Source organism: Pan paniscus, chromosome 16 (genome assembly GCF_029289425.2).
Source record: "Pan paniscus chromosome 16, NHGRI_mPanPan1-v2.0_pri, whole genome shotgun sequence".
Taxonomy (NCBI): domain Eukaryota; kingdom Metazoa; phylum Chordata; class Mammalia; order Primates; family Hominidae; genus Pan; species Pan paniscus.
Window position 1 is genome coordinate 87,505,715 of NC_073265.2, and position 16,598 is coordinate 87,522,312.

The 16,598-nt window shown below is 39.5% G+C and overlaps 1 protein-coding gene across 3 annotated transcripts; it reads left to right on the top strand.

The window, feature by feature from the left end:
* Positions 1-170: 170 nt before the first annotated feature.
* On the top strand, positions 171-13,433 carry ARRDC4 (arrestin domain containing 4). 3 transcript variants are annotated; one of them, XM_008969886.4, is made up of 9 exons: positions 294-754; positions 5,203-5,269; positions 5,498-5,645; positions 7,616-7,718; positions 8,724-8,980; positions 9,488-9,650; positions 10,189-10,343; positions 10,550-10,637; positions 10,731-13,433. In XM_008969886.4, exons 1-8 carry the CDS (start codon positions 448-450, stop codon positions 10,631-10,633), a joined length of 1,284 nt encoding a protein of 427 aa, XP_008968134.1. In that variant the 5' UTR covers positions 294-447; the 3' UTR covers positions 10,634-10,637; positions 10,731-13,433. The 3 variants fall into 3 exon arrangements, with proteins under 3 accessions (XP_003816822.1, XP_008968134.1, XP_034795371.1); XM_034939480.3 differs by having other exon boundaries at positions 10,570-10,637; XM_003816774.6 differs by lacking the exon at positions 10,550-10,637 and having other exon boundaries at positions 171-754.
* The last annotated feature ends 3,165 nt before the right edge of the window (positions 13,434-16,598 follow it).

Sequence of the window (16,598 nt, forward strand, 5' to 3'; positions counted from 1 at the left end):
TGTCCACATGGGCGCACCGCCTCGCTATTGGCCAGGGCTCCAGGACTGTGCCTGGCCTCAGCCAGTAAACGGCCTGTGCACGTGCACGCCGGAGCCTCCCGATTGGCCAACACTCCCTGATCACGCACGGCCTTCCTGCGCCAACCCACGCGTGGGAGCGCCAATGAAATGACTCAGTGACCATCTGCAACAAATCAGCAAGAAGCAGGGCTCGCAGCTGACCAATGGCCGCCCGCCGGGGGTGGGCTGTCCCGGCCCTTTTCCAGCCCCAACTGGGTTTGTTAAAGCGACAGGCCCCTCGGCGAGCCGGTGCTCCCTCGGGTACCGCACGGCTGCCGCGGCGGCCTTACCCTGCCGCGAGCGCCTGTGACAGCGGCGCCGCTGTGCTCGCGACCCCGGCTCCGGGCCTCTGCCGACCTCAGGGGCAGGGACGAGTCGCCCGGCGGGATGGGCGGCGAGGCTGGGTGCGCGGCGGCCGTGGGTGCCGAGGGCCGCGTGAAGAGCCTGGGTCTGGTGTTCGAGGACGAGCGCAAGGGCTGCTATTCCAGCGGCGAGACGGTGGCCGGGCACGTGCTGCTGGAGGCGTCCGAGCCGGTGGCCCTGCGCGCGCTGCGCCTGGAGGCCCAGGGGCGCGCCACCGCCGCCTGGGGCCCGAGCACCTGCCCCCGCGCCTCGGCCAGCGCCGCGGCCCTGGCTGTCTTCTCGGAGGTGGAGTACCTGAACGTGCGCCTCAGCCTGCGGGAGCCCCCGGCCGGTAAGCGCAGGCGAGCTCCTTGGGGTTCCCCCGCCAGGCTGCGGGGCCGGGGAGGGGCTGGGAGGCCGCGCGCCCTCGGGATGCCCACCTGGCAGGTGAGATCAGGGCGGGCTTCCGGGGGTGGGGTCCGGCCTACCCTCGCGGGTAAGGAGAGACCGCAAGTCCTGGGTGCGCAGCTCTTCCTGGCGCCCCGCCCCTGGCCCGCCGGGCCTGACCGGGACCAGTGGCTCGGAATTTTCTAGGACCGCGACGGGAGGGGGCCATTGGGTGCGGTGGGAACCTGTGATTGGACAATGGGGGATCCAGAAATCTAGGTCCTGTTCCTTCTGGTCCAAGAAAGGGACGGTGGAACCGGCGGCTATGAGGTTCCATTCTGCGGTGCCCGTGTCCTGTGGCCTCCACTCCTCCCTATCCTGCATACGTTCTTGGTTCATGATGAATTAGCAGAAATTTGGTTTGGGGAATAGGGAAGTAGTTCCTGAGGGGTAGGAGTTCAAAGGAAGTGTTTTCTAGACTTGATCATCATGCTTGGTTTCCCTCTTCTGGGGAGCAGGGCAACTTAGTAAGAGTTGTACCTCTACCTGATACTGCTGCTGTTTCCTCCGCATCCTCTTCCTCCCCATCCTCCTCCCCCCCTCCTACCCGCTTCTTCCCCTCTCTCCCACTTCTCTCCACTCAAAATGCCTTTAGAGACAAGAGCATCTGGGCGTGTTGGGATTTCCCTTCCTGCTCACTTTGGTGAAGTCCAGTTCACAGTGTAGACTTTTCCAGAAGTACCCATGTGGGGACACACTACATGAGTGTTTCATTAATATTAGATACCAAAATTGGATCCCTTTAGTCACGAAAATACTAAGAACCATGAGTCTTACTCATTTCATGGATGGAAACTAGTTTAAACTTTTACCTTTTTGCCATGAGCTTTTATCTATCAAATAAAACAATGGTATGCACCTCCTCTCCTTGAAGAGTAAACGCATTATATCTATGTGCTATGTCTTATACAAAATATAATAGAATATGTGGTTTTGCCTTATCCTACTGTGGACAAGTGAACTCCTCGAGGTAAGTGATCATCTGAGTGATCCCGAAATTGTAGCGAGGAAAACTATATTTGGAACCAAAACTGCCTTTTGGATCAATGGGAACAGTGTGTTAGTGATAGTTCTTACTCCTTCATGCACTTTCCTCAGTATGGCTTCCAGGATCAACCCAGGCCCCACTGGAAGCAGACAATACAATTTGCAAGATGGCCGAATGGAGTCAAGGACCTTGGGAGTGAGACATACATTGATTTTTGTCCAGGACTTTGGACTCTATCTCTGGGCCTATAACTGCTGAGTCAATAGATGTAAAATTAAAAGCAGTTGAACCTGGGATTAGCAATAAAAAACTGCTTTGGTAAAATCTGGGCTAACATTTTTTTTAATTCACAAGTCAGATGTTTATTCGTCACACACACATATATACACATGTGGAACAGAATGTAAAAAACTAGACAATTTGAAAATCTTAAACTTGTTTTAGAATGTATCATAGCACATATTGGCACAATGACATTTTGCTTAAAATCATAGTCTGTTTTAGTTGGGGGAAAAAAAATAAGTCACCCCTAATATCTATAGCTTGGAAGAAGTTAGCATCTTTACACAGTCTAGATTCTGGGGGTAATTTAATTACAAAACCTGGCTGTGTTTCAATCACCTAAGGAGATTTTTAGAAATCCATATTATGTAGCACTGGGATCTGTTTTCACAAATGCTCTGCAGATAATTCTTTGACATCCTTAATCTAATTCAACTACTTGCTGTCATTGTGATTTTCTTCATATTTTTATTGAGAAACTGTAGTAGAAAACAAGACAGAATCAGAGAGTTGGTCTCAGTTCTTGGTCACCCACCAGCAGTGTGACCTTATGCAAGTCCCTTCACCCTTCCTGAGCCCCAGTCTCTGCCTCTGTAATGGTCTTCTGCATCCCACGGCTCATCAAAACCTTTAATTATGAGCTTTGGCTGTAAGGCCATTAGTGATTGAAACATCTTCCTGTGACTTTGTATTGCTCAGTATACAAGACAGAAATAATGAGCGGTTGGTGCAGAAGCAGAAATGGGCACATGGTTCAGCTTGTGAACCTTTTACATTAAAAACAAAAATTGAGAAAGAGGAAAAGAAAACAAAGATTGAATTCCAAATATTATAACCCATTTTTATCAGTTTTTCCATTTCTTTTTCCTGTTTATGTTTTGAGATAGTTGAAAGTCTCATTTTAAATGATATAGATCCGATGTCAATTTGTTTCTTAATGAAAGGGGAACTTCATGTCTCTCATTCTCTTCAGTATCCTGGGCAACTGTGTTCCCCACAAATGCCTGCCATGCTCTTCCTCATGCTATTCCCTTATCTAAATTTCCCTTCCTACCTGTCTCCATTCCAGCCCTCAGGTCCTGAAGATGTCGGGCCCACCCATGTTCCTATGTGGATGCTCTAGGCTCTAGCACTCCATGGTAATTGCTTGTGTACAAGCATGTAATCTCCTTTCCTCCCCCGGTCTCTTTGAGGATTATCCGCGGTGCCTGAAATCTAAGTACTACACATTTTAAACTCAAATGAAATACACATTTCAAAACATTTGTAAATACTTGGTCATGTTCTGTAATCTAGTAGTTTCAAATTAGAACTTTAGCCCAGCTCTTTTAGGAGCACTGGGATTGCCTTGAGCCTTTCACTCCACAGCTGTCAGGTCGAGACGCTTCCCTGGTCCCTGCTCTGCTGCTACCTTCCTGAGCACACCTCAGCCACTGGGACCCACCCTGCCACTGAATTTAACATGATCTCATGCCCCTGTGACTTGTTCTTCACTTTGCCTCCAGTCACCCAACTGTGGAGTATTCAAATTGACTTAAGTGGCAGGTGTGTCACTTTTTTATCCCCCTTGATGTTAACACATTAAAAATTGGGGATAGATTCAGAAGACTTAATGGGTCAGTAATGTGTTCCTATTTTCTAAAAGTACAAAGTTGAAATGTCAGCTGACTTGGTTAAGGTCATAAAATAAAACTCTATTTTTTTATTTAAGGGATAAAAAATTCCCATTTCACTACTGATTTCTTTAATTTTTTTTTTTAGTGAATGGATAAAGTAGAAATCTTCATTTTAGTGTCAGATGACCAGGCAAATCTCAGAGTTCTGTCTCTGTGTTCCGATTTCTTCATCTTATTTATCCTATCCACTATAAGGGAATTCAATATTAAATCTGAGCATGAAATGAAAGGACAGTGTATAAGTCTCTCAAGAGAGCCTCCTGACCAACCGTGAAAGCCATGAAGTCTACTTTGGATCTGAATTAAACAGATTGTCTTGGTGCCTTCATCAGAGGTTTCAGTGGTGCCTCTGGCCTTACAAAGTCCCTCCACACCCTGCATTTTGGCCTTCTCACAATCTAGTGATAAGCTTCTGCATGAAATCAAATGGAGCTGGTAACCCAAAGCTGAGAAAAGGGCCCTGGCCATGCTTGGTAAAGCCCTTTCTGTATTCCAAGTTAGCCACCAAGAAACTCTGTGTTAGTCAGGAGAGCTCAAGGATACATACATGACTTGCTTAATAGCTTGTCTTGTTGGTTTGGCTGTTTTGTGTTATACCCAGTATTAATGATATTCATAAAATTTTCACTCCCTTTTCCATTTCTGCTCAAATACTCAGTGTGATGTTTCTGGTATACCCAAAATAAATCTGTCTTTTGCTAAATTAGTTTTTGGTCCAATTTAATATTGGTATTTCCCGTTAGTATAATAGAATGGGGGTAAGCAGTTGTGATTTTTACATATACACACACGCACACACATATACGTATCCATATACACATATATATGTATGTTGGAGTTCTGAACCTTAGCACTTTAGTAATTGGTCTATTTGAGAATGGAATATATGTGTGTATGTATGTGTGAGTGTTACGGTACTTGGTAAAAACTGGCCAAGTGCAGTAGCTCACTCCTATAAGCTTAGCGCTTTGGGAGTCCAAGGTGGGAGAATCGTTTGAGGCCAGGAGTTCGAGACCAGCTTGGGCAATATAGCAAGACCCCCGACTCTGGAAAGAATTATTAAAAATTAGTCAAGAACCATGGCACATGCATATAGTCCCAGCTCCTTGGGAGTCTGAGGCAGGAAGATTGCTTGAGCCCAGGAGTTCAAGGCCGTAGCACTCTGGCCTGGGCAATACAGCGAGACCCTGTCTCTAAAACACATAGACACACACACACACACACACACACACACACACACACACACACACCCCTTCAAACTTAATTCTCTACATTTGTTTAATGAACTTTTGGAGTATGCTGCATTTTGTAGCAAGAAAAACTTCCTTCAAAAAATTATTTACATTGTGAAAACTCTTGATCTAATACTAACTATCCTTCATTAAAATAAAATACAATCTCTTATAGGTGAAGGCATCATTTTATTACAGCCTGGAAAACATGAGTTTCCATTTCGCTTTCAACTTCCATCTGAGTAAGTGAAACACTACAGTTTTGTGGTTATCCTTCTCTGCAGTATGTCCATTCAAGTTTATCACTGCTACGTATCTTCTGATTCTCAAGTATGCATGTTTATACTGAATAGTCCCTAAATAGACTTACTCTTTTTTTATTTCCAACCTAAAACATTTTAAGCCATGCTTTTTTTGGCTTTGTTTAACTGAAAAGTAAACTCATAATTAATGTCTTTGGTTGGTTTCAGACCTTTGGTCACCTCGTTTACTGGGAAATATGGAAGCATTCAGTACTGTGTGCGGGCAGTGTTGGAACGACCCAGGGTACCTGATCAGAGTGTAAAGCGGGAACTCCAGGTTGTTAGTCATGTCGATGTCAACACACCAGCATTATTAGTAAGTTCTTCCTTTTTCTCTTCCTCCTCCTTTTCCTCCTTCCCTCCCTTCCTCCTTCCTTTCAACAGTGGGATCTATATTTAGCCAGTTTACTGGTAGTCTGTCCTGTCACTTTCTGATGGCTTGGAAAACACAATCTTGTAACCCAAAGGCATTCACTATAAATATATGATTCTAGGTTGGACAAATTACAAATTGTGTGTGTTAATACTATTGATTATGTCCCTGCTGTTCAGGGCTTCTTTTGCCAAAAAGTTACACAGGCTTGAAATGCATTAATAAGGCTTAATAACAATAATGCACACACAGAGAGTAGTTACTTTTACCAGAGTGGCCACATTTACAGGACTGGGGTATTCTAAACTCCTCAATAATAGCAGGTTGAGGAACAGTAATTATGGAAGACTATTAATCATGCTCAGCCTGTTATTGAAGCTCAGGCCATTATGCTATGTATCCTTCCATTTTGCATGTCATTTTCTAACATTAAGTAAGTGCATGCAGCTGCCGCCGAGATCCTTTCACTTATCATTTCCTTATGACAGATTTGGCCACATTAAAGCATTGAACTTCTAATAATCACCAGAAATACTGTAGACTGATAAGAAAGATCAGGCTATAAGTAACAACAGAATAGGCAAGATGGGAGCTAATGAGCTAGATTCTTTTATCTAAACCCATATTATCAAAATAATATAAAATTATACCTTGTACTTTCATGATAGCTACTAGGACCTAATGGTTCTTCATTTAAATATGAATGAATGATTTTTTTTACTTCATAGAAAATACTGAGATAATTTAAACTTTCCATCACGATAGTGATGTGACAAAGATGTATTTTTCATGTTGGAGGTTTTTCTAGCCTGTGTTTTTAAAGACAAGGAAAAAGCTAGCAGTTAGAAGTTGTTGTTTAAGTCTTATTTTCGCATGAGAAAGAAATAGAATTTAATGTTCACCTTTAGATTATGAAAAGATAGCAGATATGCTGTGGTTCCATGGCCTCTTGTGGTCAGAATCATAAAACAGCCGGCACCCAGCTGGCCTGGCTTATAGCTGGGACTTTAACAGCCGCTTGAAAACCATTTTTGAAAAATTGGTGATGCCAAGTAGCTTGTATTTTTAAAAACTACTTAGAATTGGGAGGTTGAATATTTTTAAAGTTTTTATGACCATTGTGGGAATTGATTTAAAGGGATTTGTCTTTGCCAAAAACAGACACTGTTGATCCCTTACGATTCTTTATATAAATAAAAAAAAATATTGCAAGTAAAGTGGGTTTTACAGAAAGCTTTGGTGTGTGTAACTCGTAAACTGAACATTGTAAATCTTGTAGTAACTTCTCTTGCCACTATAGAATAGAATACTGCAGTGAGAGAGTATGTTTAATAAGCTTTTCAGATCGGTTAACACTACACATGTTATTGCACTATTACACAAAACCCCAAAACCACTCCAAATTAAGAACACGTGAAATTTCTGCTTGATAATGCATTTTGAAGTAAGTGGTGGGAAAAGGCTGTTTGTTTATTCCACTTATTAAATGCCAAAATAAATATAATGTTCTGATTATTTTTTATTTTTATATCATTTCTCCTTCCACCTGACTTTTATATATAAAGTCTTAAAAATAATTCTGTCATGTTTATAAGTCCTAATACAGCTTTTGATTTTTTTTTAAAAAATGATATATTATTTCCTGGAAACATAATGACTTCAGGGTAAAATAAGATGGTGTCATGCTAATTTTTGAATCTGAAAATTCACTGTAGTTTTCCTAAAAGGGGAGTCTTAACACCCTGTGTTTTTTGTGCATATTTGGCCTAATATGTTACATGAGGATAAGAAAGTTTTATTCATTTTTTTGGTATTTCCTTACAACCATTCTGTGAAGAAAGATATAATTTTAAGTTCTATGAGTTCTCTAGAGTGGCTTAATTAAGGTTGTTTTATTGTTTGAAATTTTCAAGACCCCTGTATTGAAAACTCAAGAAAAAATGGTTGGCTGTTGGTTTTTCACTTCTGGTCCAGTCTCGCTGAGTGCCAAAATTGAAAGAAAGGGATACTGTAATGGTAAGCAAAATGCTTGAAAGTCCAAATGAAAGATTTCATTCATTTTCTTAGCTAATTTTAAGTGATTTTAAATAGTGTTTTTTGTAATTATATGACGTGTATAGTATTTTAAAACATGAATAGTGATGCATTTTTTATATAAATAATTGATATTTAAGTATTTTTAAAAGGAGGAATTGTTTCCAGTCAAACTCCTGTTTTTTTCTGACTTCAATCCTGTTACTTTAGTAACAAAGAGTATAACTAGAGGAATGAGAAAATGCCAGCATCTGATTTTAATGTTGCAAAAGAATCTCCAGGATTGTATTGCTAAAAAGAGAACTACTGGAGTATGAAATGCTATTAGACATTCTGATTCCATGCTGGCTTGATATATGCAAATGCATGGGACTGGAATGTAGTGTATTAACAAACTTAACAATCAGATTGTTACTGGAACTGCCATTAGTGAAGGGCCCACTTCCAGCAGTGGATTTGGCCCCTGCTCCAGGATTCTGACTTGTTAGAAAGGAATTCAGTATGGAATGGTATGACGTGCAGCCATAATGTTATAAAACTTGCCTAATCCATCCGTTGATTCTTTCTGTGCCTTAACATTATTAATTCCTTAAAAGCAAAGGCTTTGTTCTCCTGTTAGGCAGATTTTAATTTGATAAGCACTAATGAGTTTGTTAGTGATCTTTTATACTTAATATAGTCCTGAATCATTTATTTGTATGTCTTATCCTAATTTATATAGACACTGGTCATTTACATATCTTTAGAATTGCTAATGCAATATTGCTACTTTAGAAAAGTCAATAATGCAATAATTAGAAAGTAAGATCTACCACAACCTGCAGTGAATTTTTATTTCTCTGGCTTGAATTTAGAATATGTTTTCCATCAAAGCTTCTCAATTTGTTAAAGTGATGTTGGAACATTTCAGCTGTACGGCCCTAATCCATTGTGGTGAGAACTTTTTCAAGAGTCTCTGAATCCTCCCTGGTTTTGTTTTCTTTTTAGGAGAAGCTATTCCAATCTATGCAGAAATAGAGAATTGTTCCTCTCGTCTGATTGTTCCAAAGGCTGCTATTTTCCAAACGCAGACATATTTGGCTAGTGGAAAAACAAAGACCATTCGGCACATGGTCGCCAATGTGCGAGGAAACCACATCGCTTCTGGGAGCACAGACACATGGAATGGGAAAACGCTAAAAATCCCACCTGTTACTCCATCCATCCTGGATTGCTGCATTATCAGAGTGGACTATTCCTTAGCTGTAAGCAGAGCTCTTTTAAAAAAAAAAAAATGTGTATGATGGACAATAACTGATGTCATGTTACTGTGTGTATGTAGAGTTGCCTATAAAAATGTCATTTTATTTCAGCATTAACACCAATTGGGGACTGTATGAAGATTGGCCCTTGTTTTTAATAAAACCTATTCCCCACAGGGGATTTAATAGAATGCCATAAAAGAATTGAGGTGCATTAAGGGGTGTTTGTTATATTGAAGACATAGCCTTAATTTTCTATAATTATTATATAAGCCATGCAAACCTACAATGATGCATGTTAAAGACACAGTTCTCTGTCACAGAGCATTCACTATGTTTTGTGTACTCTTCATTTTGTTTAATCAAGACAATTGAGAATTGTGATGGGGGTGGTGGCAGCCGACAAAAGCATTTGTTTCTATGAAAAAAAAATTAATTGGGCTACCTACTGGAGGTGTAGCTTACATTTGTTCCTTTCTCTCTCTTTTTTTTTTTTTTTTGGCTTATTAGGTATACATTCACATTCCTGGTGCTAAAAAATTGATGCTCGAACTGCCATTAGTGATCGGTACAATTCCATATAATGGTTTTGGCAGCAGAAACTCCAGCATTGCCAGCCAGTTCAGTATGGATATGAGCTGGTTGACACTGACCCTGCCAGAGCAGCCTGAAGGTAAAATATGTTGGCGTTCTTTCATAACGAAGCTTTACCTAGAAAATACCTAGGAACAGAATATATACGCTATTAAGTGCTCAGATGTTGATGAGTACTGCTACTATAGGTATCTTTATTCCTACTACTAAAAAATCAGAAAGCATTAGTCCTGGGAGGGACTTTGAAAGTTTAGCTTTATCTAGGACGCAAAGCTGCTGATAGCAGACTCAGGAATAAGATGTACATTTCCTAATTCCTGTTTGTAATAGGAAAACAATGAAAAACAGTCAAATGTATGGTGTGTCTTTTCTGTAGTCATATTTCAGTGATATTTGTTTACCTATATCTCAAGAGACTAGAATAGAATCTATTAGTAGTAGTTTAATAAAAGGAGAATCTATTTTTTATTGTAATATGCATAAAACCTTGCTGATTAGAGGGGAAGAATGCCATATTTTTTATCTTCAAGTTTAGCTGTTTCTTGTTTTTGTAGCAGTTAAGAATTGAGATTAATTTTTGAGTGGATTTCTTAACTCCAACTTCATTTCTATTTCAGCACCACCAAATTATGCAGATGTGGTATCAGAGGAAGAATTCTCTAGACACATTCCTCCTTACCCTCAACCCCCTAACTGTGAGGGAGAAGTGTGCTGTCCTGTGTTTGCCTGTATACAAGAATTCCGGTTTCAACCCCCACCTCTTTATTCAGAGGTAAGCAAAGCAAAAGAAAATTAGACTTTTACTGTATTATTTTCAAATAATCATTTTTTGTCATCCATTTATTAGAGTGTCTGTTGCTGACTCATAATTAGTAAGGGATACATTTAAATTTGTTTATACAGTGGTAATAGATTATCGCTGATTCATTTGCCAGATTTTTTTACTATTGTCCTTGTGATCTATGTCATCATATACAGTATTGTGGATTGCCTTTAAGGTGTGTTATTTGGCCATGGAATATAGAGAACTTAAGCACCTTCTGGGACTTACACAGGCTCTGACCAGGTTGGCATATAACCGTCATATAATTAGAAATAGGTACTAGAATCGTTTTAAATAATGCTACAACACTAATCTCAGTCCGCTGTTTTTTTGCAGGTTGATCCACATCCTAGCGACGTAGAAGAGACCCAGCCTGTTTCCTTCATTCTCTGAACATATTTCAGAAATCACTGTGTTCATCATCAAATTAGAATGTTGGTTCTTTTCCTTCTGCCTTTTTGGGAAAGAGACAGGAAAGATTCACTTGAAAACATAAATGAACATCAAGACTGAAGGCAATAGAAATTAAAGAATGTGAGAAAGTTCTGGTGGGCCGACAGGATTGCTGCACGAGTTTATATGATGGTCGTATATATATCCCTGTTAAAAACTGGGATGAAGACGTGCAAAGTCACAGAATGTAATGGAAGTCCTGATGGTTATAGAGTAAGTGAAAGGGTGCCTGCGCTGACCGGAGAGAAAGGAATCTGTAAACAGTGGAAACACTGTGGGAGTTTCCCATGGTGTTGTAAAGAGTGGAAGGAAGGCAATATGAACTGAAGGGGTGAAGACTTGATTTTGGAGAGGGTAACGACAAGGGTGTGCGTGAATAGGAGAATGGCCCACTCCAAAGACGAAGTGAGATCCTGAGGTTTTGGGTGCTTCATGATTTCCTACCATATTCAGGCCTAAAGACATTGAAAGCATCTTTTCTTGAGATCATGGTCATATGAGGTCCTAATGAAGTACTACAGTTTTCATTCTTTCAAGGGTAGACTAAAATATAGTTTATAAAGTGGCAGTACAGTATTATGAAACCAAGAAAGGGTTTCTTGAAAAGCTTGTCGGTTCAAAGAGGAAAGATGAATTTCAATGTGAAAACATGTTTTGTTGAGGGCTGTACTTTTTACCCCCTTTAAGTGCTTTAACAGGATATACGTTTGATTTTCCTCATATCTTATTTACCTAGGAGCATGTCAGAGAAAGAAGGGAGAGAAAAGGTTGCATCTGCAGGATGCCTTGATAACTACACAGTCCAAAATAAAAGGCCTTTTTCTAACCTACCTCTAATGGGGTTATCAGCTATGTTTTTAAATCTCTCGCCCTGAGTACTCTTCTTGGGAGTTGCTGCTGTTTACAGCCACAGTCTCATCTATCACTAAATATGAAACTGGGCCAAGGGGAAAATTCAGTAAGTTAGCGTTAAATGGAAGTAAATATATGTATACCTAAGAGAATGTCAAAATAAACACCAAACCAAAAGAAGGTAGGAGTGCCATTTTTAGAAAAGACACAACTTTAATTCCTGTCAAGAGACCTAGGTCTACTGATGGCAGTCACTGCATTGTGCATTATTCCAGTTCTTCAGTAATTCTGTTTAAACTGTGATTTTCTTTATTGTGTTGGTGCAATATTTTATTATCATTTAACCTCAGGATATTCAGACCAACAGGATTGTGTTGCTGCTGAAAGTCTGAGCAGTGTTTTACCGTCCCCAGCCCCCCTCCTACATGGTCACACGTTCACTTGCTTTTCCTTCCATCTGTTGGTTTTGTGAGCTGAGAGCATCTCTGGACACGTGGAAGGGAACCAGGGATTCCTGTGATAGAGATTTTGAACCAGCAGAGTACTTTGGTTTTCTTCATGTCCTAAGGGTTTGATCCAGAAACCCTGGTGCTTCCCCTGCAGAATACTGTACTTCATTTAACAGAATGATTGATTTTTCTTTCAATCAGCATGTTCACCAAAAATAGAAAAGTTCTTCTAAGGTTAAATTTTGTATTTAAAAGTTAGTTGGCCATTTGATCAGGGAATTTTCTACACACATTAGGCAAATGTATGCTTTTCATCCTCTGGGCTTACCTCTCTTCTCTGCAATCCTGGAAGCATCGTGCATAGTTCTTTCATTGTAAGCCGCTATTTAAATTCCCACAGTGCAAAACTGTTAGACCAGTAATTGTGCTACTGAAATTGTCACAAAACGTTATTCCTTGATTTGGTTTTTAAATTTTGCTTCTGTGTGTGTGTCTTTAAACAGGTAATGTGTATTTAAGTGTTGTCTAAACAGTTGATTTTTACTTTAGAAAAGATCATCCTCAACTGTTTATTGACTTCTGAGTTATATAGTTCATGCCCTGCCAAGGCATTGTTCGACTCCATGATACTAAAACATAATGAAAGAAACAAACTCCAGTATGGAGAAGAGAAAGTTTAATTATTTGGTTCCATCTAGAAAAGCAACGACTTAAAGGAATCCTTCACTAGGATTGTCTTATCACCTTTATTAGATAAATCATGAAGTGTCCCTGTGAAATTGAAGTGAAACTATCTCTGTAGGACTTAAGAGAATAGCTAAAAGGTGTGACTTGCCTTATTGAACTGATACTGGCATATCTGACCGTAAGCAGTAGGTTGAAGATATCATTTTATGAATGTGGAGAATTCTACATTGAAACAGAAAATACCTGGGAATGAAGATTAAAAATGTAGCTGCTGTTATTTGCTTGGTTATTCCCCTCTTGCTCTTCTTTAGTTTGAAAAAACAAAAACGTGGCCTTGGAATTTTCATTTTGATGCAGAAATTTTGAAATTGAAAATGTGCATGTTTTGGTGCACAAAATCCTTCTGTGGGCAAAACTTTGTTTTTGTTTTGCACAGTAAGAAACAATAGGCAAGCGTTATGTTTTTGGTAAGTTAACTATGAAAGCTTTCTTATTTTTATTATTAAAAATGTAACAATTTAACCCACAGGAAAAAAATTACTTTGTACGCTTGTTTGAACCCTATGGGTTCGTTTTATTAATAAAATTATTACACTAATGCTATGAGGTGCTAGTTTTTTTTTTCAAATATAAATTATTATAGACTTAAGGGAACTCAATACCAAAAAAACAAATGTTGCTGCAGTTAAAATCCTTTTCTCTAGGTGTGTTATCATGAGGGAGGAACAGCCCTAGAACCTGACTTTGTTTTTACAGTGGGGTCCGTTTCCCAAGGTAGTCCAGTGTTAGCATTCCATGAAGAAAAGTAGTTGAGACAAGTGAGGAAACTAAAGCTATATTGGTTAAAAAAGCATATCATCATTTATTCCCAAATGATAAGGATTACTCTTTAAAGCCTCCTGAGTTTGAGTGTGTGATTGTCCAGAATCTCCCCAGGATCGATTTAGCAGGTCTCATGGGTAGTCAAGGGACTCTTCCTGGGACACACTGACCTAAGTATGCCACCCCTTTCTACGCAAACACTCCAGTAGATATGAGCACTATACTTTATACAAGGAGGATGTGATGGTATGTCATTTCAAGGAAACCGCCCAGACCCTCTGCCTGGAAAAGTACCACCTGAACTAAGGAGTAAGAATTAGTCCAGTTGGTTTGCCCTTATTTCTAGTAGATGGTGTTACATAATAAATAGGTTCTTTCTGTATCCACATTTATAATCAACGTAAGTTGAAATATCTGTCTTATGCGATACTGAGGAAAAATTTTTGATTACCATTACAATTTCTGTAGTTTATGTGTAGTATGAAATTTAGAACTAGGCAAGACACTGCAAAGAAACTAGGACAAAGCCCTCACATTACAAATCAGGATACCAAAACAGAGAGTTGTAACCTGAGAGCGTGGTCCCTGCTTGCTCTGAAATTTCCTGATTCTATAATCTTCATACAAGTAATGGGAACAATTAATTGTTTTCAGTTACACAGCCTAAGAGTTGCAGACCTGGTGACCTGGATACTAAGCATATGCCAAATCAAGAGTCTTCAGTGTTTACACTTAAGAGCGCTGCCTCCCGAAAGGACACCAGTCTTTGACTAAATTGCTTCCAAGTGTGTTTAGTTGCCAGAATCTTTTCTTCAACAGAGATTTATGTTTCTACGTTTATATAATGAAATAATTACAGACTCTCAAGAAGTTACAATAATAGTACAAGGAAGTCTCGTGTACTCATCACCTGGTCTTCTGCAATGATAACTACAGTACATTAGCAAAACCAGGACATTGAGAATACAATTTAGCTAGAGCTTAGACCTTACTTGGATTTTGCCAGCCTTTGCATGCAGTCATTTTTCCTGTGTATGTTTTTGTGTATAGCTCCATGACATTTTACCTCCTGTAGAAAGGCGTATCGTCACCACCACCAAGACACAGAACTGCTCCATCAACGCAAAGAAACTCCCTTAGGTTGTCCCTTTATAGTCACCCCCTCCCTCTCTCCATGTCCTTCCCTCACCCCAGCCTTCCCACCCGTTTTTCATCTCAGTAATTTTGTCATTTTGAGAATGCTAGAAAAATGGAATCATTCAGTATGTACCTTTTGAGACTGGCAGTTTTTTACTCAGCAGAACATCTCTTAAGATCCATGCAAATTGCGCCATGCATCAATAGTTTGTTTATTTGTATTTTAATGGAGACATTTTAAAAGAAACAGAATCGACTACTTCTGAAATTTTCATTATGCACCTTGCAAAGAAAATGTGTGACATCGATAAGCACATGATACCTTTGTAAATATTTTGATTTTGAGTTTGAGAACTTTTTATGTAGAAAATATGTAAATGCAGATTGATACAAATTTTTAGGGCTAATGTTTAGCTTGTCAAATACTTCAAGTATTTTGCCTTTAAATAGAAAGAGATTGCATTATAAATGAGCCAGATAGACCTGTGATGAAATTAGACAACAAGGAGAAACTATATTGGGCTATTTATCATATCGGCTTCTGAGTCTGATAAATTTTAACATAAATTATCCAGGAAAGAGACTACAGTTGCCTGGTGTGTTTGAGTATTAAATTTTGTGATTTTTTTCTCTTCTTTTCTGTTTCTTCTTTAATTCCTTCGTTCATACTCCCACTTCTTAATATCTGATGAAATGGAAAGACCACTTGGAAGCTGAGAAAATTTTTAACTACAATATATGTGTTTATTCCTAATGAAACAATACTATAAAACATGGGCTTATTTTCTAAGACTATTAAATTTTTCTAGAAAGGAGAGCTCTTATTTTATAGAAGCCATTACACACTAATATTTCCCAAAAACCAGACATGAGTTTGTTGGTGATGAGAAGCAGCAGCAAAAGAAAGACACCGAGATGGGGTGGAGATGGATAGAAAGGGTTGACCAGTGTCAACTTCTAGAATGTCACTATAACTGAATTCGCCATGAACTGTCTCTTTGGTGGAGCTTTCTGTGTTCATTGATGGAGATTTCACCATCCCTGACAAATTTTCAGAGAACCAAGATGTCTTCCTGAACAGGAAGAGACACGCTTTAGGCAGCTTCTCCCACTGGAAACAAGGGAAGCATAGGTGCCTCCCTCGTGTTTGCAAACACCTGCCACATACGTTCACACACACGCATGTGCACACAGTTATTTATTCCTCTCCGCCACACCCTTTACCTCCAGAGCTGTGTCTCTTTCAGGTAAGAATGTAAGCTCCGTTACAAAACGAACAAACAGATAATAGGTTCCTACTTCCACAGGAATTTATTGGAAGAGAAGTCTTTTGCCCCAAGCTTCTTATTAGTTTGCCCCCAAACAGTACGAGTCTAGTAGAAAGGTATCAGGGAATTGTAATTAAATGAGAAAATGGGGGGGAAATAGATGCCCTAAGTTTATGTTTTTTCTTTGTTAGGAAAAGTCACTGCATGGTATAATAGTCATTTCTCCATGCTGCCCCAGCCTCATAGGTCCTTATTTTAATGACTAAAGGACATAAAATGTTCCAGACCAAAATAATGATGATTACATTACTTACAGCTCACACATCTAGTACTGACTGTGTTCTTTACAAATATGCAGTCACTTTCCCATAACATGAAGGTTTCTGTGGTATTTTTTTATTTTGCTTTTTAAATTTTAGATGACAGAATCCATCTGATTGTCCACACGGCACGTGTTCTATATGTGACCGCTTATTCATATTTGCTACCACTGCAAATATTTGGACTTGCTGGAACTGGTTGATTGAGTTGATTCA